This window comes from Brachypodium distachyon, chromosome 3 (genome assembly GCF_000005505.3).
Source record: "Brachypodium distachyon strain Bd21 chromosome 3, Brachypodium_distachyon_v3.0, whole genome shotgun sequence".
Lineage (NCBI taxonomy): Eukaryota > Viridiplantae > Streptophyta > Magnoliopsida > Poales > Poaceae > Brachypodium > Brachypodium distachyon.
Genome location: NC_016133.3, coordinates 6,903,582 through 6,929,606, shown reverse-complemented (window position 1 = coordinate 6,929,606; position 26,025 = coordinate 6,903,582). Strand labels below are relative to the sequence as shown.

The window sequence follows — 26,025 nt, the reverse complement described above, 5'->3', positions numbered from 1 at the left end:
TACGTAGTTATTGAAGCGCAATGATTAACCACGGCAGTTAATTCGAAAAAGGAGGCACTGTGCACGGGGCAGTGTAGTAAGTGTGTAACTAATCAATTAACCGATAAGGACCGAAAAGTAATTAACCGTCACGCAATACCGAACACGTACGTACGTCCAATCTCCTGAACGATCATCATCAGTAGTAAAAGATTCCGTATTGCATTTGCATGCATGTATAATCTCAGGACCACGTCGAGGCTAGTATACTAAAAGGGAAAGTACCAATGCAAAAGAAGCAAGCGCGCTTATTTTATCTCTCACTATACCATAACCAGCCACTTCCATTAATCAAACCCGGCGGCCTGCCTTATTTTACGCCACCAGTGCATCCAGTACTTACCGCTTTCCGGAGAAAGAAAGAAAAACCACAAATGTAGAGGGAGGGGCCGGGGCCTGGGCCCGAGGATGCGTTTCGGGCGAGTGGTTCAGCTGTCATGCTGTCGCCGTGAAACTTTCTCTCTCTCTCTCTCTCCATCTCTCCACACCCACCAGCCACTACTATAACCACCCCCCTCCTCCTCCCCGTTCTTTCTCTCATCACTCATCCTTCCATTCCATCGATCGTCTCAGCTCACTAGCTCCTGTCTTTTACACAGCACTCTTGCCACTGATAATAACTGAAGTAGCTGCCAAATTAAGCTAGCTAGCTAGCTCTGCACCCCGGCTAGCCTGTGGATAATGCCGGAGCAGGATGTGTGCAGCCCGGCGTCGTCCGGCGGCAGTGGCACGACGTCTTCCTCGCCGCCGGCGTCGCCCGGCTTCGGCTCGAACAGGCGTGCTCGGGACGACGGCGTGGGCGGGGGGCGGCACCCGTCGTACCGGGGCGTGCGGATGCGGGCGTGGGGGAAGTGGGTGTCGGAGATCAGGGAGCCCCGCAAGAAGTCCCGCATCTGGCTCGGCACCTTCCCCACCCCGGAGATGGCCGCCCGAGCCCACGACGCCGCCGCGCTCGTCGTCAAGGGCCCCGCCGCCGTGCTCAACTTCCCTGACCTCGCATCGAGGCTCCCGCGTCCGGCTTCTTCCTCGCCACGCGACGTCCAGGCCGCCGCCGTCCGCGCCGCCGCCATGGACATGGGCCATCTTCATCATCAACAGCAGCCCGCAGCCGCCGCATTGTCTCCGTCGTCGCCTGCCCCGGCGATGATGCTGCAGCAGCCCGTGATCTCTGCCGCGGCAGACGTTGTCGACGATCTCGACGCGATCTTCGAGCTGCCGCGGCTCGACGACGACGCCACCGGGCACGTGTTCGGGGGCCTGACGATGGCGGATCATCACCAGCAGTCGTGGTGCGACCCTGTGTGGATGGACGACGATGGCTGCAGCTACGCGCAGGAGGACATGTTCGGCTTTGGCCTCGACGCCGCCGTCGACCAGTACCACGGCTGGGGCGCGCCGTCGTCAGTTAGCGCCCTGTTGTGGAACCTGTAATTGCTGAATATTATTGGGTAATTACCAGCTCCTTTCTTTCTTTTAATTAATCTCCACACACTTTCCACCTCGCTCGCGCTTTCTCTTTCCCTCTCTTCCTTTGTCGTTCTTGTCCAAATCTGTACATATAGATTTGCAACTTTTAATTTCCACGAGTTAATTAATAATACTTCTGTCTCACTCCTTCTCCTCTTTAGTACTGTACTGTCTTGTACTGTACTCCTCCTAGTTGCTATATATAGTACGTAGCCTATCTTTAACTTGCTTTTTGATTTGTTCGGTTTGGGCCTCTTGCCTTTTGAATTTGTCTTTCCTCTGCCCTTAATCGGGTTCCAATAATCAAGCACAGTCATCTCCATATAATTATGGCCTCCACGATTTAATGCATTGTAAAACCGAAATTGGTGCCTCAATTGGCTCCTAGTACATGAATGTACACCGTGGTCCAAGGGAAGGGAAAGCAACAGGAAATGACGGCTTTCACTTCCGGTGACAAAGCAGCTGTACTAGAGGCTGCGGTACTACTGCATGCCTTTTGTACCATCCATGCAGATAAAATTGATGTGCCTAACCTAGCTAGGTGCTCTTTCTTTTTTTCACTCTTTTTAGTTACCATTATTGCACTGATTGAGTGAGCACACTGCAGCGAGCTAGCTAGCTAGCGTTTCCTGTTACTTATTCCACCATACGACACAACTGTATGATCAGAGAAAGGCCAGATGCATGGGTTGTCTTGGTTTCAGTCCACTCAATTATAGGCATATGGAAATATCTCTCAATGGACTCTTGCCACACCTTGTACGTTGTTGGTTTGTTGTCGTCGTCGTACGTCCTTCACAGTCAAGTCAACTAGTGCGCAAGAATGCTCGCGAGAGTACACCATTGAACACCACATTTGTGGTTCAGAGCATTACTGCATGTGTAGATGTGGCACCAAAGCTAGTGAGAGTTTGCTGAGTGAGGTGTCAGAGGCCAGCACCGGCCGGGGACAGGAGCGCGTGGGTGTGTGATGCACTGACGTGAGGTGTCGTCTGGCGCCTTTTAGAATCGAGCAGATCAGTCCAAGTCCAAAGGAGAGGCCGGGCAGGGGACCTCTGCCTTATCTGTACATGCGTAAAATTGGCCTCTTTTTGTTTTTGGCTAGCTAGTTCTGCATATTCCACACACAGACCAGTTCGTAACTTCGATCGGACCACACAAGACTGTGCTCTCATATATGAGGCGCGTTTGATTATTATAAGCAAAATGTTTAAATCATACTTTTTCTTCCTCCGTCTCAAAATAAGTGACTTGGATTTGTATAGATTCTTATGCAAATGTACGACACTTATTTTGAGACGGAGGGAGTAGTAACAGAGTCTCGATCGTCGGATTAGTATCTGCACGCCATCTGTACTTCCTCATCTCCAGTGCGTTCGCCCTGAATTTTAAAGCACGATCCGGATTTAATGGCTAAACAATTAACTTGTTAGTAACTAAAAATCAGGCAATTTAAATATAGCAAAACCGGCAATATATGTACACTTTTGATGTGATACTTGTACGTTAAAAAACAATGATCAAATGTTTGTACTCCCTCCGTTCCATAATATAAGGCAAGCACGTATTTCAAGATTTTGCTTTGACCACCAATTAGACCAACAAAATGTGAATTATGTCTTATAAAAATTATATCATCAGAAACTTCTTTCAGATATAAATATAGTGGTATAATTTTTATAACACATAATTTTCATTTTGTTAGTCTAATTGATGGTCAAAGTTAGACCTCGAAATACATGAGCGACTTATATTATGGAATGGAGGGGAGTATCACACAGTATGTCAAACACCGTTTCCATCTCCAAGACCTGGTCGACCTATTTATGACTGCGAATGGTCTTGGCAGAGCACTGAATCGGTTCTTTTCGGTCGAACTTTCAGTGTGTGGTCCACTTCTTAAACTAGCCTAGTACGAAGTACACTGGTGCGTACGGACCTTATGGCCTGGTGGCACGAACATATAATTGGTTAGTTGAAAGTTGGGGCCGTGCATCTCGATTAATTGTTGAACGATATATTTGTACTCTTCTACAGGGTTTTACATCCAATCAATCCCATGCATGCTTGGATGCCAAATTCGCCTTGGGTTCTGGAGTATCTCATTATCGGAGTCGAACGCGGGCTTAATCTTGCAACCCTCTGTGGGGGAACAAAGCTCGCAGATGCCACTGTTTCTGCAGAAACAAAATCGAATCAAAGCAGCCGGGGCATGTGGCGAATTAAAGAGAGCCGGAGTACATCGCATGCAGCTGCTCCCGTTTACGTACGATATAATCGAGACGCGGTGAAAGGTCTGTCGACCGTTCGATTTTCATCTGAAGGCTCTCCCTCGCTCGTCTTCCTCTCACTCGACGGAACGACTTCCCCCTGTGCGGACGGTCGAGATCGATCGATGGCAGGCCCAGCAGCGACCACCCTGTCTGGCCGTTGGCAGCAGACTAGGAGCTGGATCGAAAGGTCGATCTGTTACATCGTGTCACATTCAACATGCGTGTAGTACGGAGCACATCATCCCGAATTCCCGATCGATCGATCGACCAAGAATTAAATGCGCACTGTTAACCGGTTTAACTGGCCACGTGTGCTTCAATTTATTGCATCTTACATTAAATAAATTGAAAGCTCTTGTAACTTAGTGCACAAGGGAACACTGATATAAAGGAAGCATTGCGAGGTGAACGGCCGTTAATTTATCTCCAAGAATCCTCCCGAAAGTCTCCCTTGGTTGGATGATGTTGATTGGTTTCGCCCGGAGTTGATTATAGGTGTGAAGGCCAGGTTTAACTTTGTGATTAGCTAGCTAGGTAGGGTCTATGCGGAGGTCAAGTGGAACAGTGGGTCAATCGATCCAAAGCCGCGGCATGCATGCAGTGCCCGCAGTATAGTTCATTAAACAAACAGGGCAATAATTCCAAGCACTGTGAGCTCCGCGTAATGCACCCGCGGCATGGGCAAAAGAAAATTATTCACTATAATTACTCCATTTCTCAACATTTTAGGGCTCATTTGGTTCGTACGATTTCCTTTCCATAGGAATTATGCAGGTTTTCAAATCTTGGAAATTTTTCATATGTGTAGTCGTTTCGTACCGATAGATCGATATGCCAGATTCCTAAGCATCATCCTCAAGTTGACCTAATTCCTATAGATTCTTAGCTTTGAATTGGTAAGACCTCGTGAAAAATTACTAAAGATTAAGATGGCCATGACATACCATTAATCCTCTAGTATTTCTATTTATGTGAGTTAAAATTCATTTAAACCGAATAAGGCCTCACCCTACGTCCATCTTATACGTCCGGACGAATGAAACCCAGCTAAAATTAATTAATCAGGCCTGGGGTATTTTAGGGATTGAGTGTCAATACTCTCAAACACCAATTCCACCCCAAAACACTAGTATGAGAATTGTTGAAATTGGTACAAAAACTGGGTGTTTTCCGCGAGAAATCTAGGAATAGTCCCCTGTGATCCCTCTATGGCTCTATCTGTACCAACAACTCATTTGGGATTTCTAGTGATCTGAGCTGGATAAAACATTAAAAACACTAGTGCCAACACAAGGCTTTACGCACATGCGTGAGATGTACTATTCACCCTATTATGGTTCTTCTTTTTGCCATGTATTACACTTGCTTAATTCGTCTCTCCACACTGGCAGATCGCTATATAAAATTCAAAATCAGGGAGGACAAATATGAAGTTTGTTAGGATATACTGTGGCCAGTGCCAGATCGATCGAGAGCATTTAGGTGTAAGCAGCCGTCGTGGCCTAACCAGCTGGGGGCGGTACGGCCTGTAATGCGAATCCACGGCACGGATCCTCTTCTCCGTGAGCAGGTCTAAATGAAAAGATCACCCTGTGTTCACCGCATAATGCAGCTGGATGCCCTTACTGTGAGTCTACCATGAAGGCTGGCTTGTTTGGGCGTTGATATTCGATCCCTGGGAAAGCGTACAGTTTACCCATGAAACGTACGGTTCTGGTACTGTCCGTAGAGCACCGATACATACACATGTGACTGATACCTTCAGCTTAGCCTGCATGCATTTGTTAAATCGTGATGATCATTTTCCTTTCACGCACTCGAAAATAAAAACAAAAGTTACCTTCTCGTTACCAAATTTAAAGATGATAGGGTGTTTTTTACTTGGAGTATGCTTGTTTTACGACCCCAATTATTAGAGACAACATTAAAGATTTAAATGCCGACTTTTTGTCATGGAGAGATCGATAGTTCCGGTTTCATGAAAGACCATCTTTACGGTGAAAACTCCATGCACGCATACTCCAAGTAAAAGCAAACAGTGAAAGATATATATTATACAGTGAAAGATATTATATAGGGGGCGTATCCGGGAGAAAACTATCTTTACGTGAAAACTCCGTGAAATATATTATAAATGTTCAAGAATTCTCACATTTGGTGCAGATGTTAGGGAATTCATGTTTCATATGCGTGTAAAATTTCAAGTCCAAAGTCAATCTCGTTTAGCGACAGTGACAAAAACACATTCAACATGAATACTGGTTTCTTCACTGTTGACACTATTCAGTTACATATTTTTTTTTATTCTTTTCAAACTTAATTGTATTTTGACTTGTGATTTTGCATGTTCGTAGGATATCACATCTCCAACATATGGTTTTTTTTCTAAAATTTGTTTAAACTTAATCTCTACACATGGTTTCTACGAAGATTGCACCGCAAAGCCGCCTGATATTTTCCCATAAGCACAAAGTATACACAGCTACTCCCGTCGCCTTTGCCACAAGCAGAATTGATCAAATTAGAGATTCTGGACTCCGCACAACACTCTCTTTCAGATATGGCCTACACAGCGAGTTGGAAAGTGACGTCCTGTCTTGAAACTGGCACACAATTTTGCAGCAGCACGTTGGGGACCACTATTAATCGTGCTATTGCAATTATTTTACTTGTTTGTGGAGTATTATAATGAGCTTTTCTTTCTTCGGAAAAAGAAAAAGAGTTTCATCTGGTTTGACTAAAAATTCTTGGAAAGACGTGGCCATAGGACGCTCATATACAATACCGGTACATACTAACTATGGTACTGTGATGCTGCTAAAGTAAGAGATAGAGACAGCGCCATCATTACAAAATTATGTCAAGTCAGTGTCGCGCTCGCCAAATTAATTACTCCGTAATAAAAAGCCGGCCAGTCCGCATTGTAGCAAACATACCACTGTTACACAGAAACAGTTGGTGATACGTATCGGGGCATATATGATAGCGACTCTGCCGAACGTCCAGTTGAGCGTTGATTAAGGACATATACGTCCGTACATGGCGGAAACCGTTGTATCCTGTTCAAACAATTATATATACACAGGTAAAACAAATACGGAGTATATATATTAAAAAATACACAAATATCAGGTACTCCCTTCGTCCAACAAAGAATATATCTCAATTTTGACTAAATTTGAATGCATCTATACACTAAGTTATGTTTAGATAGTACATTTAAATTTTAATAAACTTGAGACATCTTTTGTTGGACGGAGGGAGCAGTATTGATTCTAACAATCCGAACCATTATAATAGAGACTTTATAATACTACTTCCTCCGGTTGGAATTACTTGTCGAAATATTACATGTATCTAGACGCTTTTTAAACATAGATACATCCATATTTGGGCAAATTTGAGACAAATAATATGGGTCAGAGGGAGTATTAAATCTTGAGACCGAATTAATGGTTAAGAGAATCTTGTCCCGTTCTCTTAGTTAGTTCAACATTCATGGAAACGCCTCATTTCGCGCCGACACGGGTGACAAACCCTAGCTGCCATCAGGGCCTCCTTCTCCCTTTCCTCCTCCCTTGTTGCCATCGGTGGTGGCCAACGGGGAAAGCTTGTGCGACAGACGACGATCGATGGCGGGGTCTGCTTCCTCTCTGTCACGCGCTTCTGGTGAACAGCGATGTGGCCTTCATTCAGCAGATTCATGTGAAAGGAGCAGGCTGGCAGTGCGGCCGTGTCCTGACCGTCGAGAGTCGAGGTAAGGTCCCCTAGCCCCTGAGCCCAGAGTCGCTTTCTTAATCTTTGAAGGATCTCGTGGCTAGCGCAGTTCCTTTCTATTTTATTTTCTAATTCTATGAATCTTTTGATTATTAATTTGACCATGATTTGGCTTTTTGAATATTTGTCTAGTTGGGTTGATGGTGTATTGTTGGCACTTTGACCGAAATATACTTTTGTTGACTTGGTTTCCATCATGTAGAATTCGTAGCCCACTAAAAAATGAACTGATCGACAACGGTCATCGCAAAGGTGTATGTGCAATGACGGATTGGGCAAGCGTTTTTTTTTTTCCGAATAGTGGGCTGGGGCAAGAGTTGGGGAGGGGATCTGTTCCGTTGAGATGATATCCAATGGCCCACGACGAAATGTTCGATTTGGTGGCCATCCAATCCAAGATGTGAAGCTATAGTTTCTCAAGCTCAAGCAATTCACGGTATAGATATTTGCAGCTATGTCAAATCAATTATCAGTATGTGGAATATACTAGTACTCCTACTATTAAATCACGTATAGTACCCCTACGACCTAGCACTACGTGTGTTTGCTTTATGCAGCGCGCGAAGTCGATCATATCGAATATGTTTGAAACAGGAGGTAGCAAAAAGCAAGCAGCGCAGTGTGTAAACAAACACACTCTAGCTAGCTGACTTGCCAACAGCTGCGTGCAACAGGGAAGCCAATTAATCGAACTCATTCATCCCCGTCGACTTACCTACGTACCTAGGCACGTACTCCCTCCCACCGGGAGCAAGCAAGCAGGCACGCCGCCGTGGCCGTGACAGGGACCGATCGACCGCGCGCCACCAGAAGTCCAGAAGTCCAGAAGGAAGGAAGCAAGAGCCAAGCCAACCTAGGAAGCACAGTACTAGGAAGCGACCCGCGGCTAGGCTAGGCTTAGGCGCGTACATTGGGGCGATTCGTACCTTCATCGATCATCGGTCCCATGCATGCATCCATCTCATATCATCTTTGCTTTAGCCCCCCGCGAGGGCCAGGGCACCAAGCCGGGCCGGGGCCATCGACTGAGAGTACCGAGGGGAGATCAGATCGAAGCTAGAGCTAACCAGCTAGCTGTCGCCACGCGTACGGATGACCCGCCCGGACGGCGAATATCGTGCCCTCGCTCGATCATATGTCGCAACTTTTTTTGTACAACTGTACATACTAAAACGTGCGGTAGATACAAGCGTGTCAAAAAAAAAGTTACAACACTTCTACGCCTAATAATAAAAGAAGGAGTGTTTTCTTGGTCTTCGTCCGTATGTCGATTTTTCAATTTAATTTTTTTTTAAAAACAACAACCCGTAGTCGGACGGAACTGGGATTTTTCGACAAAAACTAGGCTTTCTTGCAATTTTGCCATCTCTTCTGCCGGCCGCCGCCGCCATCCCTTCCACATCCCCAATTTCATGTAACTACACACATGCATCTCTCAATCTTTATATAACTACACACACAACCTGTAAACGAACCGATCTAATTGATTGCACTAATCGATCCATGCGTACATCTAATACAACACGAATATGATACATACATGAACGTACGTTGCACATGTATATACATACAGAATTGAAAAGGAATTGATCTGATCCATCTACAACAGACATGCACACATGCATCTCCCAATCAGGCACATACATAAACAACCATCAACGACGTTTGGCTAATTAACCTAACAATTTTCGTGTGCATATATTTAAGAGGCCGTGGCAACTGCACGGGCATTGTAACTAGTAAAACTTAATATGAGACGAGAGAATATATCTTTACTATTCCTTAATTTCCAGTTGCGTTAGTTCATCGTACGTCCTCCTCCTCCCTCGCACGCGAAAGAAAAACCAACCAGAGGAAAAAAACCGGATCCCTCCGCGGCACCGCCCCCGTGCCCCCGATTCACTGCCGCTCCCACGGAGGACAAAGCCCGCATCTCTTCTCAAATCTCTTCTCTCCTAACCCTCCATCGTGCCTCTCATCCGCCGCCCGCCTCATCTCGCCGAAGTCGAAGCCTACATCGACCTAGCCGTCGCCGCTCTTCTAACACACCGCCGCCCCGCTGATCCGCGCACCTCCGGTCCATAGCTGCCATTCCCTCTGCCCGCTCTCCCAGCCATGTCGCCGGCGTGGTGGACGCCGCGTTCTCGGACGTGCCGGAATGGTCCCAGCCAGATCAGGAGCTGGGGAAGGCCACCCGTCCCAGATCCGGCGGTGTTGTTCTGCAGTGACGATTGCGAGCGGCGGCAAGACGAAGGAGTTCAGCGATGCCCAAATCCTCTCCGGGTAACCGTTTTACATAGCCTAATTACTCTACCCCAAATTGGGATTTCCACGACCTCCGTTGTGTACCTCATCGAGATCCTTCACCACGTGCTCCGTCGATTCCGCGACATTGCTGACGGCAGCCACCCATCCCTACACGCGTTGAATCTGACAACCTGCTCATTCCCCACCGGTGTCATGCATTTCCTCTTCAACTATGGAAGCAGGAAGCAATCGAGTGATTGTTCCACCAAGCTTGGCTTCCTATGCTCCGATTAGACCTGAGTTAACTAATGGAGAAATGTTGCTGCTTTGTAACAAATTTCTGTCTTAGTGTTTCCTTCTGTTTTACTACCAACATTACCTGTTTTGTCAAATAAAGCTTTTTTGGGAAGACAACGTAAACATCAGAACCTGCAGGTTGCAGCCATCACATCTTCTCTCAAAGACATGTATGTGCTAACTTTTATTCAGAATGGCATGCCTTCTCAGTTCCTACAATGGTCCAGCTTTGAATCTGTCTTCCAAATATAAATTGTCCTTGTTGCTTTGACTATATTAGCCAACTACACGTATACTGATAATCTGTCTTTCATAATTTTACTTGCATACATGACAAGTGTTCTTATTTGGTTTCCTGGCTGGATGGACCAACTACACGCATACTGATAATGCAGCAAGTTATTTCCTATATTGTGTCTACATCGACATAATCAGTTCTCTGAAGTTCTAATGGTGATCAGTCTAAATGAGAAATCCACTTTGAAAAAGATCAGATAGAGAGGAAGTCCACTTTGAAAAAGATCAGAATGAAAGGTGTTACTCTGTACCATTTTTTACAAGTCCAAAACACCTCATTTTGCTGCCTTTAAATGTTCCCTGTTACTATTTTCCATGCAATCGGTCTTTTGTGTTTTAATACTTGCATCGATGCATATGTGAGGCTACCACATGTCTTTTCACTGATATATTTTTCTAAACTATTTTTAGTAATCAAATTTTTAAATACATCATATGAAATTGAAATTTAGCACAATGATATCTTCAAGATTTGCTTTATGATTTAACATGGAGCACGCGCTACTGCTGTGAGAAATGCTTATGCTTGCACAGTTCCCTCAGTTCACTCTCTAGGTGCAGCTACAAGTGAGCCTTGCTGATCATAACAACTTAGATTTACAAGTCGGTATATAGTCAACCTTTCACTTTTTTCTGTCAATATATCCATTTGAGAATCATGATATTCTTTTCACAACCTAGGTCTAGATCTGTATCGACCATGTGATGAACCTAATTATATCATGGAAGGTTGCTTGTAATGGATTGCTTCCAATATTTTTAGTTTAAGTTATTTTAGTCAGCATTTTTTCAAGTTTTTCTACATTCTTCTCACAGTAAGTGGCAAGAAAGCCTACACATCTCCAAATTATCAAAGGGCAACCAAAATAAAAAAAGGATTAATAAGCAAGCCTGGACTCGTCAGGAGATTACACTTAAATTATACAACTACTCTTAATTTGGGTGATCTATTTCAGCTACTTTTTTTTTGCCTATCTATTTACTTATTTATGTTGATAACAGGAAAATAGGATGAAAAGGCCATGCCCATATATACATGCAGCAATGAAGCAACGAGACGAGGGAAGGAAAGCGAAGAATCAAAGAATGATGTTATTGCGAACCAACTATAGGGGTACCGTGAGTCTTTGAAAATGGTGTACATTAGCCTTTTTGTGTATGGGTTTTTTGTCCGTAGCAACGCAAGTGCTCTTAGCCAGTAGTACTCCGTACGGTACTCAGCCAGGCCGCGTGGTCCGGCCGTTCGTCCTTGCATGCCGCCCGCGAGTACCGTCGTACGGCCGGTCCGGGCACGGAGGAATATATAAGCGGCTCCCGCGCCGTACGTACCGGACGGACCACTTGTGGGTCGAATGCATATGCATCGAGATTAATTTCAGGCACACGGATTAATTTCCCTTTTTCCCCGCTTGCTGGTCGCGTAAAGGGCGCCCCGGACCGAGCAAAAGCTGAATTCTACTCCGTGTGTGTGCGTGTGTGTGTGTGTGTGAAGTCGTCCGTGCTCGATCGTGAGTCGTGACGTCGGTCATGCATTTGCTTAATTAATTTGTGTGTGGCATCTTAATTTGTGTGGAGTACCATTCATGCGATCCGCGCGAGGTCGTCTCGTCTCTGTCTCCCAAAAGGTAAAAAACGGGCGTCCTTTCCTTTCGAGTGCAACTACGTGCACGCATATTTTAGAATAAATCCAGTCACACTTCAGCTCCAAGTGGATTATTATTAGAGGCGGCCGGGTTGTTCAGATACAGCCATCGTAGCTATGTACACAGTTCTGGCTTGTTTTTTGTTTTCTTGTGTGGATCGGACCTCACCTCATGACAATGTTGACATATCGGGCTTTTTGTCAAAGCCGGGTCGGGCTCACGCGCGTCGTTTCAAACGACGGGCCCCCGGGCAGTACGTGACGGCTGAGCTGGCAGCACCGAGCTACTCCGTAGCTAGCTAGCGCCATGCATCGACGATCGGAATATCGGATAGTTATATTCTAACCTATAGGTGCGATACAGTTGCGGCATTTCCTTTGAGTGCGTGTAGTACTCCTACCAACTAATTGACGGCGTAACTTACCGGAATCATGCATGCGTGCGTGCATGGTGATGTATATATGTCTAATGTCTTTGCTAATTTTGATACGACAACTGCATATGAACAGTACTTACTACAGTGTATGCATGTTCTGCATGGTGGCAATTAAAGATCTAGCTTAGCTTACACATGTACTCCCCTCCGTTCCTAAGTGTAGGAATTGAAGTACTGGCTTTATATATCTTAAATTAACTATTTTAAATTTTGGTCAAGTTTATAGGTGTATTTTAAATTAGTTTTACTAAATCCATCATGATATATATTTTCATACTTCCTCCGTGCAACAAAAGATGTCTCAAGTTTGTTAAAATTTAGATATATCTAGACATGATTTAGTGTACAGATGCATTCAAATTTAGTCGCATCCTTTGTTTTTGTTGGACGGAGGAAGTAGGTATGCTTATTTGATACTCACTCCGTTCCATAATTTTTATTGTTGTTTTGGTACAAATTTGAACTACAACAACGATAAGAACTATGAGACGGAGGGAGTACTATAGCTATATATTGATAAAAAAAATTATAAATTTGATCAAAATGTTAGTAAGTTCGACTTAGTACAAATGTACGTAGACCTTCGTACATTTAGAAACCAAGGTAGTACCACTTAGTTTAGTTAAATTGAAAACATACTCCCTCCATCTCGTGTCAAGAGATCAAATTTGTAAATATAGATGTATCTATTATTAAAAAACATATAAATACATATAATATTTAATTTGGGACCGAGCGAGTAACTGTACTATACTATGGGAGATAATGTCTTGTTGCGCAGACACCTATCGCTGTCCAGCATCACGACAAGCGGGCAATAACCGGGAAAGCGATTGTCGGCATGGCCTCAGCGTGGCACGTGGACAGCAGCACCCATGGGCCCGGAAGCTAGCAACAAGCGTACATGACCTGCTCGTATCGGTGCAGTGCAGACTGACCACCCTGCCAGCGTCTGCAACTTGCAAATTAGCTGGCTGGCCTGCCGGTGACAGAAAAAACGAACCAAACCAATGCAAGAGCCAATCAAGGAATAAGGAGGACCCCTTCGGCCATGCTCGGGAGTCACTTGTATTGACGGAAAGACAGTCCCTCGCAAAAAGAAAAGGAAAGGCAGTCGCTTGCCACTCAATCAGAAGAAGAAACAAGTTTCATGTACATGAACATGGAAAACTAAAAGATCGATCGATCGACCTCCTCTGTTTTCTCATCAGCGCTTCTTTCGTGGAGTGGATTTATAGTCGATGAATGAAACTTCAAAATTCACAACGACCAAACTAGTAAGAATGAGGATAAGATTAAGGCTTAAGATTAATTTGCAGCTGCTCACTCTGTTTTATATTAATAATTGGCGTTGTATTAAATCCGCGCCAATTAAACTTGTACTAATCGACGCCTATTAATATGGAACGGAATAAGTACCATATTATGCTCTTTAAATATCCGTACGCGCGCTTTGTTTAATCATCTCGTCGTCTTCTGCCCTGGAAAGAACGTTCTTCTGTTCCATTATTATTATTGTCGGATCAACCGCGACGTGCGGACAGACATATCTTAATTCTCTCGAAGATAGCGTAAACGTCTTGATTAATCAAGTGAGAAATGAATTAGAAAACCACATCAGGCAATAAGAAATGTCAATTCGCCCCCGCTCGAATGGGATGGCGTTCCTTGTCGATGGCGCCCTACTTTTGGCGGAAATGTTTAATTATTTGATCTGCTTTGGATGGGATAAGCATAAGCACGCGTACCTGCAAATACCAGTACTTTTTCTGTCGAACAAAGGATGTCTTAATTTTGATTAAATTTAAATGCATCTATACACACCAAGTCATGTCTAGATACATCCAAATATCGACAAACTTGAGACATTTTTTGTTGGACGGAGGAAGTATGTTTATTTATAAGGCATTGTACACCCATATTTGAAACAATATCTTTTCGAGAAACAGCTGAATACAGTTATGCAGATAAAAAAGGCCACCATCAAGGTTTTAAATGGCGTGCTATGAGATTTAGCGGCGGCCTACTCCAGATGCTATACATGCTATTTCGTGTTATAGCGTGCGTAATTTCAAATAGCGTTTGACAAAAAGAAAAATCAGCCTAAAAAAATTTCAACACAACAACTTACGAAGAAAATTTTCAGGCCCCAAATAGCGGCAGTCGCGTGCTGGATGATGGAACCGCTCCACCACCGGCTGTGTGCTGGAGGAGCTGCCACCTCGCCGCCCGGCCAGGGTCTCGCTCGGAGTGGAGGTTAGGGATCCCGCTCGAGCGTGTTACGGCATTAGGCTAGGTCTGAGACTGAAAGTTGGACCTTTAATTAGGTCGACATAGGTACTATTTTGACACAAAATAAATAAATTAGCGGTGCTATAGGAAATTATGTTTAGCGCAGTTTGGCGTCATTATAGTGAGAACATTGGCGTAGTGAGAAAAAAAATGCTTATACGTAACGTCGGGTCTTTAAATGTGCTATAACAAATAAATAACAGACTATTTAAAACCTTGGCCACCATCCGGTTGGCCGAAATTAAGCACCAATAGTATTTAGGAGTACTAGAAGCCAATTTAATTAAACTAACCCGAAGGATGGATCAACCGGCCTGAATTCGCGCTCAAGAATGGGGTTTGTTGGTCATTGATTTTCCAGTTTAGGTAGTGAGAGATTTAATTAACGAACGGTAGGACTGTACGTTCGACTATCATTAAGCTTGTTATAGCACCCGTCATTGTTGCTTTATAGCACTGTGCCCCTTTTCTTTTGGCGCCATTGCGTTCTCGCGCAAAATTTAATCCCCCGACCGGCCGGTTAGGATTTCGCCGAATCTAATGATGTCAATGAGAAGAATATTTTGAATCGATGGATTAAACTAGTCCAATTCTGAAAGCCCACTTGTGCATCACCACCTTACTTAGTTTTATTAGCAAGTGTGGAAGGTGGCATCACACACATGCCCCGGCGCGGCGGATGATTAGTGCATGTATATCTGCAACTGGTTAATTTTGTAGGTGTACACCAGTCACGATCATTCTTCAATCGTGTCTTATGCGGCTTCGATTTACATAATTTCATCTAAAGTAACATGCACCTGGCCAACTGGTGCAGAACTTGTCTGTGCTCTGTATCTCCTAAAGAATCTTGTCGACCGCCTGGCGGAGCCCTGTTCTTTGTAGCACTAGCCCTAATATTTTGTGTACGCATCATTATTGGACTGAGGCGGCACAGGCGAGCAGGACTCAGGAGGAGGGCATTCGGAATTCGCAAAACAACGCTTGTGTCCTGGTCTGTTTCACCTCGATGCATATGTCTTGGTTCATGATCAACAAATGTCCTTCTTTCATGAAAAAAACAACAACAGTGCTATTCGAAAAAAAAACGTCGGTGCTTTTGTTTTACCACAAAAAAAACCTACATCAGTACTTTTCTTTTGAACTCAAACTTGGTTACCCCGTTGGTGTGTGCAGTTCGACGCTCTGGCTTTGATATTAACGTGGCTGAAGGTCTGGCTGATGGCGCATGGGTTGGCGACGTTGGCCCTAATCTCTGTGCCGCCGGTCTTCAGGAATTCCTCAGATTGTGGGATCGGCTGAGTGTTTTCGAGCTTGGAATGGGCGATGATTCCTTCTATTGGCGTTGATCCAGCTCCAAGCGTTTCACGGTGTCCTCTGCGTACTTGGCGCTGTTTGAGGGACGTTTGGAGGCTCCGGCGGTGGATCTCATCTGGAATTCTAAGGCCCCCACGCGTTGCAAGTTCATTCTTCGGCTTGCTTGCAGGGGGCGTTGTTGGACCGCTGACAGGTTGGAGTGGCATGGTTTGGATCATCCTGATCACTGCCCTCTTTGTGATCAAGCTCCTGAGACGATCGACCATCTCGTCATGGGCTGCGTGTTCTCTAGAACAGTCTGGTGGAATCTTTTTTTTGGTTGGGGCAAACTTGAGTGGCTTCCACGAATGAGGTGAACATCATTGATTGGTGGGAGGGTCTGCCGGTACGAGGCAAGCTCCAAAAGGATTTAGCTACGACGGTTATCCTGGTTTGCTGGTCGATTTGGAAGCAGCGCAACAGGGTTGTATTTGATGACGATTCCCCGTTAGTGAACAAGGTTCTTTAGGCTATTAGGGTGGAGGGCATGACGTGGCAGCAAGCTAACCTCTTAGGCGATTGTATCTTTGCCTTTCTCCCTAGTGGTAGCGTTGAGTGGAGAGATTCGGAATAATTGTAACTGCGTCGCAGTTTTTTCTTTTTTAATGGATGATACGCCTGATTAGGCGTATTCTAGAAAGAAAACAAACTTGGTTACTGATAATGGATTAGTGGTGCGTATTCGTTCAAACCTTACAAGGAAACTGTGTGCCGGACGGGCCCAACAACTTGCATCGATTCCAGCTTAGCCTTGCTATTTCTTCCGCTTCCAATCAAAATAAACCCAAAGACCTTTTTGATAATCTTTTTAAGGAGGCCAGGAGAACGGGGCCTACTCGCGTTCCCATGCTGGATCGATCGATCGCTCCGGGCAACACATTGTACTATGTACGGCGTCGCTGTCTCAAAAAGGACCAAGGGAAAAAGTCTCGAGAAAGAACTAAAGTAGCCTTCCCGCCATCAATAAGACACCGTTTTCTTAATCGGTTTTTAGATCTATCCCCGCTAGCTAATCAATAAAATAACACAATTTGCATATAGAGCGACGTCGACATCAAGCAATAGATTGACCTGTCGGAGACGATGCCTAGCTGAGAGAATATCAACACCTATTGGGTACTATCGTGATACCACAACATATGCATGGTAGCATTCCTATTTTTTCTAAAAAGATCGAAATAAATTGATTTTTTTATAAGATATGTGTCTACAACGCCATGAATATTTCGAATGTGAATTCATTATACACATAGAGAAACAAAAAAAGACAATTAAATCCAAAATGAATAGTGTCAAAAAAGTTTGTCTTCTGTTTTGTCTGTATTATAACCGCGACAAGCAAAACAAAGAACGACAAAGGAATCACAGCAAAGGGACACATGAATTTAACATGGAAAAACCTCTCAAACAACGAGAGGAAAAAACCACAGGAGTGTTTACACAATGTCGTGGATTTCCACAGATGAGCTTATCCCAACCGGCGGCTTACAAGGGGTATATATATCAGGTAGAAATTAGGTAAAAAAACGATCCGTCGGAAGTTTGCCTTCTTAATGAATTTGGATCACAACTTCAACAGTCTTTTTGCGACCTATTCACATCTGGATTATTCTTTTTTGTTTTTCTATGCATATAATGAATTTGGATTTGAAACTTGGTAGTATTGTAGACACATATGTTATAAATTCACACAATTAATGTTTTTAAGTTTTCTCCAAAACTTTTTAGTGTTGATAAGACTGTGGAATAAAGGTATATCACGGGATATTTTCTTCCTGGCCAGGCCAGCGACATTGCGAGAGCGCTCAATCCATTAGTAGGCAGCGTGTCACCACGTCCAGGATAGCTAGGCCACGAGAAAAATTACTTTCCTCTAATTAATGATGGACACTCGGCTAATGATCGAGATCGAGTGGACTATCGCAAGATTTGTTTTGCTTATAATTTTACTGTTTTACAGTCCCATCGATCGATCCTGTCGATCGTTAATTAATTGCGATTAACATAGGCACAATGCGCGTATCTTCCCGTGAAAGTGATGCCAGGCGGGCTCTCCGTTTCTTCTCCTTATTTTGTCCACTTCGATATGATATTCGATTTCCTGATCCGTCATATCTAGCTATCATCTAGAAGAAGAGAAGACTAGCTTGTTAAATTGCTTCCCTTTAAGGCTACACTTATACTTCCTCTTTTGGGCCGGTCTTTTCATGGTTAGGTACGACGACATACGTTAATCCTCCCGTACGTAATCATGCATATCATGCCAGATAGATTAGCCCGGCCGGAGACTAGTGATCGAGAGCAATCTCAATTTTTTTTGTTTGTTTGAATTATTCTTTTTACCCCCTGGAAATGGAGTAAATTAAACGCGCATATAAGAAAACTGATTTTTTTTAGAAAAAGCAATTAATTATTTCTCTGTTTTTAAATTTTTGTCGTACTTTTAGTTCATATTTGCACTAAAACAACGACAACAATTTAAGAACAGAGCGAGTAATTAAGAACCAGACTGGCTAGCTAGACTGGCCAGGTTGGGGGCAAGCCCGTCCCTCTCCATTAATTAATTTTCTTGTACGTACGTGTGGCCTGCCAGGACGTGGCAACGGGGCATGATGCACGTCTGGTCGAAAATTGGAGCCCACGCGCGTGTACACACTCTCGTCCAGTGATCCAGTCGGCAGCCTCCAAAAAGGCGAACGAAGTCTGCCCAAGCAGTTTTTATCCTGCTTTGCTTTCCATGTCGATGAGTGTGAGCTAGCTAAGCTAGGGGTGCATGGCCGGAGATAATGCATACTCCTATTTACAGCACGTACGGCCATGCACCGATCAGCAATGACTGCAAGCTAGCTAGGCATATCATGGACTTTGTTTTTGGAGAACCGATCGATGTTCGAGAGCTATGGCACCACGTACGTCGAGGTCGGCACACGTAGGCGCTAGCGCTCAAGAAATAATTGCCAGCAGGAATATCATCAGCTAGCAAGCGCGCATCGCATTTCTTCTCTGTCGACAAGGACGATAATTATATATGTATATACCGACCACCTGGCTATATATAGCTACTCTATTCGCATTCCGTGTCGCTGTCGCACGACGAACGAATACATGCCTTAATATGGGGGCAGCATGACTGTATGCAAATAGCCAATAGGATTAGGACGGCAGTCCGATAATTTTTCTTTTCACCTCGAACTCCAACGACAAATGTTTTAAACAAAACTTATATGAAAAATATGTCGATAACTAGATTTTTTTTTAAAATTCGTAGAGTAAATTTCACAAAACCACAGTTTGAGTAAGTATCATAACGGGACCCCTTTCACCTGTCCCGACAAGTAGAGTAATTCCAGCTTAATGGGCTATCGGGTCGGGTTTGTCCAGCATGTCACCTGACAGGGGTGGGCCCGGTATGTAAGGAAAACCGTCAAATTGCCTAAACACATCATTTCGGGATTGTTGTTACAATGTGACTGGAAAACTGTGGTTTTCCAGAAAAATTAGCAACAGTGAGGGCTGCGTGATAAGATTGCTCCGAAATGTGTGGTTTTGTGAAATTCACTCCAATTCTTATGGTGTGCCTTTTTATTTACTTTCAATCGTTTTCTTTTCTAGCCAACTTTTCTTCTTCTTGATACCTTCCGGTAACAATATAGTTATAGTGTCTTAAGATCATTTCCACTGAGCAATCTGTATATAATGTTTTTCTAGACAACATTTTTGAGAATCACGAAACTATGCTTTTCAAGTTAAAAAAAAACACTCTCTACGTAACCTAACCACTTTTTAACAGGCCGGCCCAGTTGACGATCTGAGCTTATATGGCTTGACGGGTAAATATACTGAGCCCAGTGTATGCCAGCAAAAAAGGGTATCTGTTGCGAGTAAATGCAAGCCTTTTGTTGTAACTGGGCCATGAATGAGTGGCCTGAAGTTTTTTTTATCTATTTCATTGCCTCCAGTTCAAATCTCCTATGGCCCGTGCTCCCCTCCCCTTCATTTCCATGTCCGCAACAGTTTGTAGCCCACGGTCAGAATCACGTGTAGCAATATCATCAATTGTTCTTGAGAAAAACATGCTCAGTACATGTACATACAAGATTTAACAATTCGAGTCTGCATTGTGCACCACAAAAATAGATTTCGCACAGAACGGGTAAGTTACGTATGATTTACAGATTCATTTTTTTTTCATAATATCGAACAGGAGAAACAAGTGGAAATCCAATTATTTGTATGGTACTGACACATGAGAACACTATAGGCGATACATCGAGAACATACTGACTGAATCCTCATCAATAACCAACCAAAACATACCAATGGTCGTTGATCATCACCACAAACACACACATCGATCAGACAATATCACACACTAAAAACTAGAATGAAATTTAAGTCCCTACTAAATCGACCTCGATTCAAATGATCAAACCGGCCGCCAGCACCAACGCGTAGGCAGCAGTTACCAGGACGGCTGCAGCAACCGACGGCAGGAGCGAGGCCCCGGCGTCCGACTGGTATTCCATCACCGGGGCCGGCCCGGGTGCCGGAGAGAAGGCGGATCTGTCCGGCTGCGTGGAAGAAGACGATGGCGCTCCCGCGGGGGACAAAGACGGTGCGGAGGGCGCGGCGGGGGGCTCGGCCGCGAGGACGTTGATGATGAGCCTCTGTCCCTGGGCGCAGTGTGCGAGGTCGGCGCTGGCGAAGTAGGCGAAGCCTGGGGCGTCGAGGAGGAAGAGCGTGCTGCCGTCCTTGGGCTCCGGCCCCGTCCCGATCCCCACCGTCTCGTTGCAGTGGTAGTACCCCGCCTTGCTCACCTTGATCACCGTGTCGTTGCTGTACACGAACTCTGCATGCATTCGCATCCACGACAGAGATGGTTAAGTTTGGGGTCTTCGAAGCAAAATGTGGAGAAATTGAGCGCTGCTAGTGCGTTACCGATGGAGTCCTCGACGAAGAAGGTGATGGGGGATGCCCACTTGATGTAGTACATCTCCTTCTCCTCCGGCGGTGGCACGCGCCACCCGTCCGGCCCGCCCACCCTGTACCGCTTCCCCAGCGGCGGCGGCCCGGACAACGAAGACGCGGGGGAGAAGAAGAAGCTCGCGGCGATGACGACGGCGAGCGCCGAGAGACGTATCAAAAGCTCAGACGTCGACGTGGCCATATCGGAGCGACGGAACGCCGATGGAGCAGCTCGATCGATGGCCGGCGACGGTCTCCAAAGAAGAAGATCAAGTGTTGTGCTGTGTGCGCTCGCGTTGGGGGAGAAGAAGCGAGGATCGATGAGAGGAGGGAACATTTATAGGGATTGGACGCGCGGGCGCTGTCGATAAGGAGTAGTGGCGACAAGTGCATGGTAACCGGCCGGTAGGGTTGGGGGAGCGTGCGTGCATGCCGAGGCGAACTCAACTGATCGGAGACTGGTGGTTACGTCAACTCGGCGTCGCAGCGGGGAGTGGAGAACGTGGCGTTGGACACAATCTCTCGAAGGGGCAGTTGCGAGCCATGCCAGTCGCGACGACTGCGTAAAGGCCCAGAGGCCTACAGGCCCCCGTAGAACAGCTAACTAATGGGCCATATCCATTCTCAAAACAAAAAAAAACTAATGGGCCATATCCAGATATCTCCTTTTCGGTCCTGTCAAAAACAAAAGGAATATCTCCTTTTCAGTTACATATCATGATTGATTCCCCTCGAAAAAAAAACATATTATGATTGATACTCCTACTGCTGAATATTTCTTTCTTCGACCAACAGTTTGTCACGAAAGCGATTTTGCAATCATCAAAAGAGTCGTACCAAAATAAATTACAGTTGAAGCTCATATTTGAACAGTCAAAATAAGACCACGCGCTTCTCAGAAGAAACAAAATGTCTCACAATACCATGTGCCTTAGCATGTCAATGTCAGCAAGCCAGGATGGTCCAAGCCTCACCCTCAAGATGTTAATTTCCATAAACTTTGGTTCAGTATTTGGGCACAACCACTACAGAAAAAAATTAAAGTAAAAACAAACTCAAGTACACAACATCTTCAAAATTGTTCTCTGCAGGAAATATGGCTTACACATGGAGTCAGAGCCTGCGATAGTATCCTATAGAACTATGGCTTAAACATGGTTTTAGGTTTTATTGATCTCTGCAAGAAATAAAACCAACTTGCTTGAGCGATGGATCTTTGGAGTAAAGTTAGCAATGACATGCTTGCAATGATCCATTCAGATAACTAGTACTAAAATGCTCCGTTGCTTCACCATGGGACTATGTTGCCTGTTCTGAACTCGATGGCTGCTGAGTGCTGACGGATTCCTCAGGTATAGACACCACAGGTACTTCCACTATCTGCCAAGTGAGTCTACCCTCCTCTCATGCTAGCATATCTGAATCGATTTGTTCAAGATTTGGGAACATTTTCTTCAATGTGGATGAATAGTTTGGAGTTTTTGCCTGCAACAAGGAAAGGCATAGCACAGACAATAAGGATCCAACTTTAACATGAGCTATGATTGCTGTACTAGGCAAGAACGCAGAATATTCTATACAGTACTGGATTTGCAAATATAAATCACTACACATTTCTTCCATAACCAACAGGCATTCATCGTTCTAAATAGTGTCAGAAAAAAGGACCTGATGATCTACCCTTCTATGTCCAGCTACCAGAGGCTTAGTTAGGTCCTTTTTTGCTTTTGCTTTGACTTTTATTTTGTTCTGCTCTTGTGTTCTTGCCTTATTTTAGTTTTTCTAGGTTGTACTCCCTCCGATCCTAAATTCTTGTCGCGGTTTTAGTTCAAATTTGAACTAGAATCACGACAACAATTTAGGATCAGAGGGAGTACTTTGCACCTTCTTGGTGACTTCTTCAAATACAAAATCACAGAAAGTTTTAGTACAGAAAGTTCCCACTCTAGAGGCATCTTAGTTGTTATCTTCTTGGTGACTTCTTCAAATACAAAATCACAGAAAGTTCCCACTCTAGAGTAATACATAATCAGTTGTGAAATTCCCAGATTGCAGCCACTAGATAAACTGGCGATATAAGTAGCACCGGGTCCATGAGAAACCAATGATGAACCAAAATTTCAGGAGTATGAGAGTCAGAAGTTTCTACTTGCAATCAATCGATGTGTTGCACAGTCTGGAAGATACTGAAAAAAGCCTGAGATTCACTTGGGTTATAAATAGTACGGTTCATCAAATGTGTCACAGCAATAGACCTGTGTGCTATGTTGTCCTAAGTGGAGGTGGTCTGGTAGAGTGCTAGGTCAAGAGTAATAGTACAGATGTGGGAAGCATATAGTAAATTATAAATGATTTCTCAAACTTGGATGCCACACTTAATGTTCATCCAGACTTCCTTACTCAATTCATGTTGACTTTAACAACATACACAACTTTGGAAGTGAACCGAGTTTACTACTATGATATTACCATAGCAAAGTTAAACAAGAAATAACAGCACGCGTGAGAAAATAATCAAAAACAGTGAAACAGCAAGCAATGACGCTATGACGGTAAGTAGACATATATTCAACGATAAGGGATATGAAACACTTACACAAGGATTTCTCTCCAGATATATAGTTGTTAGCTTCTCTCGTGAACCAGACAACGCAGATTCTATCCCATCAAGTGATGGTATTTGGTTGTCATTCAACCACAAGTCCTCTAACCTGCAGAACAAATTAGGATTTAGTATAGTAAAAGAAGTCATATCCAATTGTCCACCGAACTGTTTACGTAGGTTAGAATATTGTCCCACCACTTATTTTGCTGCACTAAGGATGATAAACAATAAATCATGCAGTACTACATTACCTGGTTAATGTTTCAATATCTTCGATAGCTATTAGCTTGTTAGATGAAACATCTAAAACACGAAGGTTCTGTAAGGTAGAAAGGCCTTCCATCTTTTGAATTCCATTATGACTGAGGTACAGTTCCTCTAACGCAACACACTCCTGAATTCATGAACAAGTGATATATTACCAAGAAGCAATTAGACCAGGAAAAGCAAGGGAACTGGTGAAGTTATGGCATGGTACTTGTAACCCATTCATTGAAGTTAGCCTGTTGCTTTGTAAACTTAATTTTTTGATTGATTTCAAACCACATAAGTTGATTGTCCGGATTCGGTTTCTCCCCAACCATAACTCTTGTAGATTTGTCAAGGTTTGAAGATTTTCCATCACCTGAAATAACGTGGAACATTTAAGAACGCAGAGAACCAGAGGGTGCGATCTATCAAAGTTTTGTACTATAGCATGCATCGTCATGTGTGAAGAAAATCCAAAAGCTTACCCTTAATCTGTTGCTACCAAGTTCAAGCAATTCTAATGCATGAAAATGATCAAGTTCTTCCATCTTTGCAACTTCATTCTTTGAAACATAAATTTCTTTCACTGTGCTGGAAACCTTGGATAACCCATTTAAGGAAGATATCTCGTTGAAAGAAACATCAAACACCAGAAGTCCCTTGAAGATGCTGGCATCGGGAATCTTTGTAAGCTTGTTATCCCTAAGAACTAACTCCTGAAATTTGAAATGATTTTACATATAGCATTTTAAAATTATTTTGCCACTTCTGAGGTATGGGAGAAAATAATGAAAAGAAAATTACTTTTTCACAACACACCAATAATTCATCTCTCAAGAAAACTGGAGAAATAGCAAAGCAAATTTCAAGAGTAAAACCTAAATTGCACCCTCAAGCCTGTGTGAAATGTATTCAGCAGATTGTGTTGTGTCAAACTCACCCAAGTATGAATGTATGATCATGGCAACCCCATTGCTACTTTTCCACAAAAACTTATTACAAGCAAATTTATCAGGGCATCTTGTTATACTACAGGCAAAGTGCTACACTTGTATGCAAAATAATTGCAAACATACGTACGTTCATTTAAATTTTATGAAATGCCATACACCAAATTTATTTACTTGGGGCGGCACTTCATGTTAAGTTTGCACCGTGACTTGTACAACTAAATGTAAAGATGTACTCCTACTGGTTATGGTGGCATAGACACTGCTCTAACTTATAACTGCTTGTTCTTCTACTAGCTATGAACCAAGGATGAATAATAACAGAATTTGTCAACTCAGATTTAAAAATTCTATAGTGGAGAACGAAGAGTCAAAATCTGGGACTGGAACAACAAATACTCTCACGAAGCATCTATACACAACCTCTCTCATTTTCTCTTACCAATGTTAGCTAAGAAACAATGTGTAATCAAGTAACATCTGACATCGTATTTAACTTACCTCCACACACATCATCTTATTGATGGTGGTACCAAGGCAAATTTGCTTATTCTAGACAGCCTCTTGGTATGTGGACTAAAATCTAAAATCTTGTGGTGTTGAAACTTGAAAGAAAACTATTAAGATCGAACCAGCCCAACAAATTCTCTCGATTATATATCTTCAAGCCCTAGGTTCAACAGATAGAATAATCACCTGTAAGCCAGCGATTGCGTCCCAGGTGGACAGGGGGGCAACGGCGTCGTCATCGAGGAGGTTCTGGCGGAAGGATAGCTTGCGGAGACCGGGGAGGCGACCGATGCGGGGATCTACCGACGCTAGGCGGTTGGCCGTGAGGTCCAGCTCCTCCAGGGAGGACGGGATCTCCACCTCACACAGATCGTGCAGCTGGCAACTGGTCAGGTCGAGGCACAGGTCAGCCTCCGGCACCTCGACGGTCGGCTCGCCTCCGACCACCGTGGTCTTCGGATCTCCCGGGGGTCCCTCGCCGGAGGCCATGGAGGTGGGAATCGCCGGGGGTGGGATTTGGACTCTCGTGAAGCTTCTCGGAGAAGCGATGAGGAAAGGGAAGAATATGATGCGGGAAGGGGGGCCTGCAGCTGGAGGAGAGTGATTGCATATTTGCATG

At 44.1% G+C, this 26,025-nt stretch overlaps 3 protein-coding genes across 3 annotated transcripts; 1 reads left to right on the top strand and 2 right to left on the bottom strand.

Annotated features, from left to right (window-relative positions):
- The first annotated feature begins 458 nt into the window (after positions 1-458).
- On the top strand, positions 459-1,830 carry LOC100826141 (ethylene-responsive transcription factor ERF039). Its single transcript, XM_010235775.3, has one exon. It carries the CDS (start codon positions 721-723, stop codon positions 1,468-1,470), a length of 750 nt encoding a protein of 249 aa, XP_010234077.2. The 5' UTR covers positions 459-720; the 3' UTR covers positions 1,471-1,830.
- An 18,495-nt stretch (positions 1,831-20,325) lies between these two features.
- Positions 20,326-21,294, bottom strand: LOC100825827 (uclacyanin-3). Its single transcript, XM_010235774.2, has 2 exons — positions 21,066-21,294; positions 20,326-20,976 (listed from the first exon to the last, which is right to left on the bottom strand). Exons 1-2 carry the CDS (start codon positions 21,292-21,294, stop codon positions 20,546-20,548), a joined length of 660 nt encoding a protein of 219 aa, XP_010234076.1. The 3' UTR covers positions 20,326-20,545.
- Positions 21,295-22,034: 740 nt separating this feature from the next.
- On the bottom strand, positions 22,035-25,998 carry LOC100844283 (protein phosphatase 1 regulatory inhibitor subunit PPP1R7 homolog). Its single transcript, XM_003571755.4, has 6 exons — positions 25,593-25,998; positions 24,432-24,662; positions 24,176-24,322; positions 23,949-24,091; positions 23,689-23,803; positions 22,035-22,577 (listed from the first exon to the last, which is right to left on the bottom strand). The coding sequence occupies exons 1-6, from the start codon at positions 25,893-25,895 to the stop codon at positions 22,497-22,499; spliced, it is 1,020 nt and encodes a 339-aa protein (XP_003571803.1). The 5' UTR covers positions 25,896-25,998; the 3' UTR covers positions 22,035-22,496.
- Positions 25,999-26,025: the final 27 nt, after the last annotated feature.